This window comes from Triticum aestivum, chromosome 3D (genome assembly GCF_018294505.1).
Source record: "Triticum aestivum cultivar Chinese Spring chromosome 3D, IWGSC CS RefSeq v2.1, whole genome shotgun sequence".
Classification (NCBI taxonomy): Eukaryota; Viridiplantae; Streptophyta; class Magnoliopsida; order Poales; family Poaceae; genus Triticum; species Triticum aestivum.
The window spans coordinates 534,508,347-534,517,346 of record NC_057802.1 but is presented as its reverse complement, the minus strand read 5'-3'; the positions used below and the strand labels follow the sequence as shown (position 1 = coordinate 534,517,346).

The 9,000-nt window shown below is 45.9% G+C and overlaps 1 protein-coding gene across 1 annotated transcript; it reads right to left on the bottom strand.

The window, feature by feature from the left end:
- Positions 1–528: 528 nt before the first annotated feature.
- On the bottom strand, positions 529–6,960 carry LOC123080292 (disease resistance protein Pik-2). The gene is made up of 4 exons (XM_044503205.1): positions 4,980–6,960; positions 4,035–4,094; positions 3,264–3,962; positions 529–2,769 (listed from the first exon to the last, which is right to left on the bottom strand). The coding sequence occupies exons 1-4, from the start codon at positions 6,051–6,053 to the stop codon at positions 934–936; spliced, it is 3,669 nt and encodes a 1,222-aa protein (XP_044359140.1). The 5' UTR covers positions 6,054–6,960; the 3' UTR covers positions 529–933.
- Positions 6,961–9,000: the final 2,040 nt, after the last annotated feature.

The window sequence follows — 9,000 nt, the reverse complement described above, 5'->3', positions numbered from 1 at the left end:
TCTCTGAAGGAGTGTGCTTATTTTCAGTTCATCTACTGCTTCAAGTTTGCTTTACTAAATGCTACCTTCTGAATTGGCACTTGGTGATTATCCCATTTCTGAATTGGCAACAAAAGTGCAACAGAAAAAAAAGGACGTTTATGCATTTCTCTTGCTCTGTTATGAAGACCATATTGATATATAAGTTACACTATGCATGCTTTGATTCTAATTTACTATTGCACTTTTCGCTGTTTATAGTTTGATTCTATGCTGTCTACAGACCTGACGATGGAAGATATATACGCGCTTTAATGCCCTTTTTATTGGCCTTCTCATTGTTGTACAAGCTTCTTTTTCTTGAGCGTGTCTCAAGCCGCAATATTTTGAAATAACAGATTGCATTAAATAATTGTTGTACAAGCTTCTTTTTCTCGAGTGTGTCTCAGTCCATGAGTATTACCTCCTGCCTAAATTAGTTGTCTTAGATTTGTCTTAGATACGGATGTATCTAACACGTACATCCATATCGAGACTACATCTGTATCTAGACAAATTTAAGACAACTAATTAGGGACGGAGGGAGTACTATACAACTTTGGCTAGCATATACCCATAATCATACAGAACTCCATTACAAAAATACAGAACTGATAGTTCGACTTACAGACTTTATTCGACCATACACAATACTCCGCTAAGTTGCAATAAGATAACAGAAGTACAACAGCAACGCGCCAACACGCCAGTTCAATCCTAAGATACAAGTGAATACAACATGAGTCATGAGAGCCTAATTTTCTCAAGACAATGTGAACAGGTTACATGAACTGGACCGGATTCGGTAAATTTCAGTATCCAATGGCATATCGTTTACTTACAGGTTGTGACGCCTGGAGACGATGGCATGCAAATTTACACACCGTCCTCTAGATTGAAGGGGATGAGCTCAGTTTACTTGGCACTGACCGTCTCGAGCTTCAAAACAGGCTTGTTTGACCTTGAGTGCTTATCAAGTTGGCTCTGCAAGTCCTCCTGGAGTTCCATGTCACATGAACCATTGACAGAGACCTCCTTGAGGTAATAGAGATGCTCTAGCCCAGATATCCGCGACGACATCCCATCACCGCACCGAATCTTCAGCAGCTCAAGATGCGGCATTGCCAACAGTTTGAACCTGACATGTAAACTGGAGTTGCAAGCAATCTCCAGGACATGGAGCGAGACAAAAACACTAGAATCAGCTTTCTCTGGCTTGGGACAGAAACGGAGCTGGCCATCTTGAATCGGCTTGATAAGAAGACGCAGAATAACTAGATTTGGTAGATCTCCGAGGATCTCTGTATCTTCTCGCCCTAATATCATCATCTCCAAATTCAACTTTGTGAGATTGTGAAGCTGCTTGATCCATACTGGCAACTTGTCGGTAAGCCCGTACAGCTTAAGGCTCTGTAGGTTCTCCGGATGTGGGAAGATGTCATCCAAACATCCATGGTTATGCTTCTCGAGCCAAACCGTCAGGGATTCCAAATGGCCATGACCTGACACCGCAGCACAGAATTCCTGATTGTTTTTCCGGCTGATGCCGGATACTCCGAGCTTGCGCAACTGGGTAAGTTTCTTCAGTTCTTTTAGAATGGCCTTCCCTCCTGCAACTCTGACGTTAACAACACCCAACGTGTGCAAGTTGGTCAATTTACCAATCCTCATAGGTGCCACAACGCCGCAAACAAGTGGGCGTCTGCAGAGCTCAGACAACCAGGATACCATAACACAAGGTGTTGATGGCTTGTCTGCTGTGCCATCACTAATTGGTATTGTGCTGCCGGCACGGATGTACTGCAGCTTCTGTAATTTGATGATGGCGGGTGGCAGCCTGACTATTGAGGTGTGTCTGACATCTAGAGTCTGGAGCTGCCTCAGGTCACCCAATGAACTCGGCAAATGGCTAACCTTTCTGCATCCTCGTAAGGAAAGGAACTTGAGGCGAGGTAGTACCTTCCCAATCTTCTCGAGGTCATTATCTGTCAGATCTGACGTGTCCTCCAGATCAAGCACCCGAAGCAGCCTCATATTGGCAGAGATGAAGAATGATTCCCACCTTCCAAACACTGTCAAAGACCGTAGCCGTGAGAAGTCGATGCTCTCAAACACATTGATGTCCCTGTCCCAGCTGCTCCTTATTGCAAGATGCCGCCCAGTGCGTTGCGAGTTCACACTGCAACGCCCCTCCAACACAAAGACAAGGTTCTCTTCCATAGGGCGTGAGACGATGTACTCACGAACAAAACCATTGACTTGGCACAAGGCAATTCTCATTCCCTTCGATCTGTATATTTCAGTGGCTGCCTGTGATGGATCCTGGATAATGCTTAGGTCAACAAGCTTGGAGAAAAAACCCTCCCCATCCTCCTCTGCGGTATTGATGTCAGTGTCCCTTGAATAGCCTTCTGTGATCCACCTTCTCACCAAACGCCTCCTCCGAATACACTGGCCTCGAGGAAAAATTGACACATAGAATATACATGGCTTGAGGGAATCCAGGCAAGTACGAAAATATGAATGCATCCAGGTTAATAGACCCCGGAGACTATCAAACCCTGGGTTGGTTTCCAACTGGTGCATAAAGCTATCATTCAGATTCAACCACATATCCATGTTTGTTTTGGTGGCCAAGTAGCCACCAACAGCAACTATTACTTCCGGTAGTCCACCACACTTGTTCAAGATGGGCTTTGCTTGCTCCATCATGTCGGGGTCTATATCAAACCTTTCAGTCTCTGCATATACCTATTGACAATTAAGATTAAGATTTAGTTAGCATAGTCCAAGCCAGTTACCATCTGATTCAGATGTTTCAGTTGCAAAAGAAAAGCACAGAAACAGAACACATGGATTAAAAGGTCGTCAACTAAAGAGAGCAATGAAGAAGCAACTGAATCATTTCCTTGTATATGTCTTGGAAATATCTATAAAGAGAATGTTTGGTGAGATGGTTGGGACCACCTCACTGGATGTGTCAGTCCATTTGGGACATAAGCCTAGCCTAATAGTATCAAACTGGACCAAGTTCCAGAGAATCCATAGGACCGTGATCTGCATTTTCTAATTCAGAACCATTCTTGTATTCTGAAACATTAGTATTACATGCATATATGTTAAATTGACACAGAGGCCCAAAATAAAGCAAATTAGCTACTTGTTCGACAAAAGTGAAGTACTAGCTACTTAGTATAGTAGATTGTATGAATTACAGCAGAGGAGCATTTCTTTTCAGTAAAAACCTGTTTGAATAGTTCAAGGGCTTCATCAGCTTCTAGACCTTTGACGTTGAACACGGCATCATCTGGCACTGCACAATGTGTGGCAATACTTGCTTCATCAGTAACAACAATAACACAACTTTTAGAAGGTCCATTTGGTAAGGCAGCTTTTATTAAGTCCCGCTCATCCGTGGACTGCAGACCATCAATAACAACAAGACATTTATCTTCGTGCAGAAGCTTATAACACTCTTGAATCGGATCTTTGATTCCCATCATACCAAAATCGGAAGTCCCCTTGCCTTGAAGAGCTTCTGGGTCCAAATCCGAAAGTAAGCTTCGAGAGAAATCCCTTAAATTGAACGGATGGGACACATTGATCCAGCCATACTTGTTAAAGCGGTTATAATTCTGTATATCTTCATAGTACACCATTCTGACGAGAGCAGATTTCCCAACGCCAGCAATCCCCCACACTGAAATCACTTCTTTGCGGCCTTTTGCTGGCTGAAATAACATGAAAGAAAGATCTCTCTTTTCCATCTTGCGTCCAACAGGCTGAAACTTTTTCTTCCAGATATCGGCCTCTACCCTTTTTGAGTTGAGATCTTTCTTGAAGGGAAGACCCCATGTGTGCTTTAATTCATCCTCTGCTGACATTTCATTCGTAGGCATCACCAAACTGATCTCCTCGCCTTCATATCCATAGTGTTCAGAACCCTGCAAATAAGAAAGAATTAGACATTGGGAAACAAAGAGGGCCTATTGGAAGATGAAACCCCAACAGCTTACTTCATAGCTGCTCATCGCCCTATATGTTTCCTCGTCTTCGTCTCCAAGGCTTGGAGAAACCTGAACATAGACACAGAAAATTAAGTACACTCCCTTCAGTATCATTGTAATATGGTGTTGTTGATTTTAACAATGTCATCAATGTCTGAGAGATAACTTCTAATCATTGACTTGTTACAATATGAGGGTGAAGAATAATATACTCCTATAGTTTAAGGAAAATTGTATCCATTACACATATATTAATATGGTGATGTTCTCATGTTACCAACTCTAAAGCACTTCTGAAACATTGAAGTATGGTTGTGAACCAAACATCCCGTTGAGTCACCATTCATGGTGAATTCAATTAATTCAACTGAAGAAGACAGCTCAAGTTCATATTGTGCTGGCACCTCAACATGCTCATAAAGTACATCAAAAAATCAGCATTACTTTAAAGGCCCGGACTCGTATATACTCCTTTCTGGTAACACTTGTGGGCCTCCTGGCATACGATCTGTTGCTTAGGTGGGTTATTGTCTTTTCTCCTTTTATTTCAAAACTTATACAATTAACTACAAAGTGTGGATAAAATGCAGAGCAAAGATACAAAGATGTGTAACATCTACTCCTTCATTGTTATGATTTTTCAGTACGATATCATGCAGAAGAAATCAAGAGTGAAAATGTGGGTTGTGAAGCCTGTGAGCATGAAATCTTTTTGTGTAGCCCATTCACATATAGTAGAATATAGACAAAAACACTTCTAATGCAGGATTTTTTCCATAGATTAAATCCCACATATGCATGTTTACGTATCAATGGTCAAAAAGTTAGGGACATAATGAATACTCCAGTATTGACGCTACACATTCTGGAAAATATTGAGCATGGAACAAAATATGAGAACTGACTTGAGTCCTTTTTTCTTCCTAAAAGTAATTGATGATGTCTTAGGCTTACCTCCTTGAAAAAGACACAGACAGAGTGCTCATCTGAGAATTTCTTGAGCTCCGATACTCGATAAGGATGTCCAGTACACAAGCTTGCAATTTCAAACTGTTGAGTCGACACGACAATTCGGCTGCCATTCTTAATGTCTGGCAGGTATATTCTGATGATATCCCACTCTACCATGGTGGGCAGGTCTTCCAACACAATGAGGTACTTATTCTTGTTCACTCTATTGATGAAATTCTTGATGTGTCCGCCTTGCATCTCCGTCGCTGCCTCTATCTCCGTCCAAAGGGTATCCACATCTACAACATCTCCTTGTTGTCGGTGAGAATTTGTGATGAATTGACTCAACAAGCTCCAGATGAATTTATGGGGATCGAAAGGGTGCATGAGCTTTACCCAGCCACGATATGTGAAGTTTTGGCATATCTCAGGGTCTTCATAGGCCTTCCTGATGATGGATGTTGTTCCAAGATTGCCTCTTGTCCCCCACACCGAGATGATTTGGAGGTCCTCATCATTTCTGGTAATCAACTCAGCGAGATCCCATAAGCCACACTGGTTCCTTGCGTTGTCCCTTGCCTCGAGAAGCATGTCAAATGCTGCTGCGCCGCTGATGGCGGATGGCTGCTGCTGTGTGATGGCCGGCTTGTTGCCGGGGTCACTGATGAGGTTGTAGCGCATGTTCCTTTGGCTCACATCCTCGACCCTGGCCTTGAGTTGCTTCACATCAGAGACAGCCTCGTCCAGGGGCGGCACCGCTACCATGCAAGACGGAAGCAGGCGGCGCCACCAGGTCGACGACTTGTTATCCACGTGTATGACGAACTCGATGCAGTCCTCCACATCATAGGCCAGGTCACGCAGTTGCCTCACCCAGGTCCTCACCACATTGTTCTGCACCTGCTCCCTGTCGACGGCGTTAAGGAAGGACTGCATCATCTCAAACTCGCCAGTGATGGACACCAGGTCGTGCTGCACCCTCACCTTCAGCCCCGCCTCCTCCTCGATCGCCGACTTGACCTTGCTCAGCGTCCCCTCCACCACCGACTTGGTCAGGCCAAGCACAATGTCTGCCATTGCTCTCTCAAGCTCACAGGTCTGTCTTGTGTGGTGGTATCAAAGCTCGCAAGTGGTGTGGTGACTGAATGAAATGCTCCGAGTTGTGCATCGAGTCTCTCTCTGGAGATGGGATTAAAAAGGGGGATCCAGATCTACAAGATGCGATGAGATGGAGTCGACACAGAGTAATAATCTCCAGCCATTGACTTGAGTCGCTTAAATTAACCATGCGGGGAAGAGCTCTCGCGTGCCTCAGATCAACTGGACCAATTTCTAACTGAACTGGACTGGAGGCATTGCGGGCGAATCTATCACATGGGGTCACCGACGGGCTCGCCGGGTCGCACGCCGGCCGTACCTCGGGTGGATCGCCACGCGACGACTATCCTTGGCATCTGCCCTCGCCGTGACCCGCGCTCGCCCAGCCCGAGGTCGTGGCTCTGATCCAACGCTTCACGCCGGCGAAAGGAGCCCCAACAGCTCTTGCCTCGAATCAGGGCATCTCCCATTTGACCGCAGAAGCCAGCGGCATCCCCCAAATGTCCTCCCCTATTCAAGGCATTTCATCAAACAGGTTGCGTGCGCAGAGCAGGCGACCACGGAGAGCACGCGCCAGAGCTGCCGCGGCCACCGACACCGAGGAACAGCAAGCACGCGCGGGAACGGCACTGGACACCGCGTCGATGTACACTCGCGTAGCACGCACAAGAGCACAGCAAGCAGGCATGACCGTGCTCCAAGGGGCGCCGCGCGCACGAGCTCTTGGGCGACATGGCTCCTCGGGGCGGCCGTGGAAGGGAACGGCGGAGCCCCGAGCGCGGCTTCCTCCTTCCGTGGCCGCGCGCGGACCCGACGCCAGCGGCCCAGAGCGAGGCAGCCGCACACGCACGCCTGCGGACCGCGCGAGGGCAAGTTTACACGCGGAAGCCGCATATGATCCGCAACAGTCCAAAACTCAGAAGTAGAACTAGCGTGATTATTAAAGTGACAAGGATTATTGCAATTTTGGTCTTGCGGACGCCGCGGACAAGGATTATTGCAATTTTGGTCTCCTAGACGGACGCGATGCGGACGGCACGGACACTATCCGCCTGCATCCATATACTCGAATACGTACAATGTGCGTATCATTCATTGAAGGAGGAGCAGGGCTCGCCGAAGTTTCACAGTTTTACAAAAGTATTTACATGCGGATCAAATCCGGCACCATCCAAGTATCTAAAGGGACTACTCTAGCTCTGCCCATGTTATGTTATCCCCCTCGAAGCCTCGCACGTCCCCTTTGATTAGACCCGCCTTTACCCATAGTGCACCCTCATCCTTGATGTGTTGCGTAGTCCATGGTAGTGAAGGAGTCTCTCCATTGAAGACGGGGCTACTGATTGTGCGCCTGCATTCATAGACGGGGCTACTAGCCATGCGTCGTTGGAACAAGAGAAGAAAAAAGTCACTGGTAGGCCTTTAAATGGTCTTTTAGTGTCTCAACTATTGTCCTCGTGTTAGAAATACCAGCAAATACGGTCATTTTACTTGCATTAGTGAGTCATTAAGATCACTAGTATAGAATTTTGTACGTATTTGGTCAGGGGTGACACGTGGGCGTCAGTTGTTTCGACAGCGTGAACACAAAGGGTGGTGCGGATTTTGCAGAAAACCCCTATTTGAACGGTGATTGAGCCATTCGACCCTTCCCCCTCTTCTTCTCCGTTTTGCTCGAGGCGCTGCCAAAAACGAGGCGATCGCCATGCAGCTTGTCGTCGTTGGGCCTGTGGAGCAGCAGCGACATGAGTCAATTGTCGGAGGGAGACCTACCCTCATCTGGGACGTTTGGGAGAGGGTTGCGCGATGTACCGCTTGCTCCGGAACGACGGCTGGATGGAGCTTCACTGCCCCTCTTTTCTATTCATTCCCGCCGATTAACCGCGTGAGAACAACGGAGGGCGTGCAGCATTGGTCGAGATGATGATGATGATGGGGCCGCCTTGCCGCTGATCATTTGCACAGTATAGGCATGAAATTGGAGGTTTAGTAGGGTTTTAGGACTGACTGATTTCAAAAATTGCCACAGATCATTTGCACGGGATTTACTATCTGGAATCCATGTGTTTGTTGTGCTGCTATTTGGTGATCATATGCTGCTCAAGTTAGGTAAGAAAATAGGTGGCTTCAGAGATGGTTGACTAGAGTTGCATGCTTTAGTTAGAACATGATGTTGTTTGTGTTGGATATGCACATGTTTGTAGTGAAGTCGCATGCTTTAGATCCTCTAGTTGTCCTATTTGAAAATCGTGTTTGTATACATGTTGTTGTTTGTGTTGAATGTTGTATGCGAAATTGCATGTTTTTTATACATGATGATTAAAGTTGGATATGCACAAATGTGTATTAAAGTTGTATGCTTTAGATCATCTCGGTATGCACCAATGTTTAGTTTGAAACTTGTTTGTATTTTGCTGCTTAGTCTGAAATTTATCTGAATTTTGCTACTAAGTCTGAAACTTGTCATGCTTTGCATAGCCAAAAATTGATGTATTTCATATTGTCTTAGTAAGGGTTCCCGTCTCCAGATCCGGTGGTTGACTTTGGCAGTGAGATGTAAACTATGGACGACAACTTGCCGCAGAAGAATCGTTGTACAGCAGAGGCGGGCACACGTGGCATGTAGTTGTTGGGATCCAAAAAAAAGTGGCGGCGACAACAGTTGAGTGATTTCGATGATGGTAATACTCGAGCACCTGGTCTCGAGCTCCGGGGTGAAAGCCTAGGTCTAATCTGAGCTAGTTATACTTGGCAATGGTGATATTTTTACGTCGTTACCTTGTTCAAGGTTGCTCGGATTTTCGCAAACTGGGTCTTCATGGTGAAAAACTAGAAACTGACATTGGGAGGTTGGATGTGATGACGACGACGCTTAAGCATTGCTACCTTTGTGACAGTGTTGCTGTTGAAGAACCCCGCGTCCATG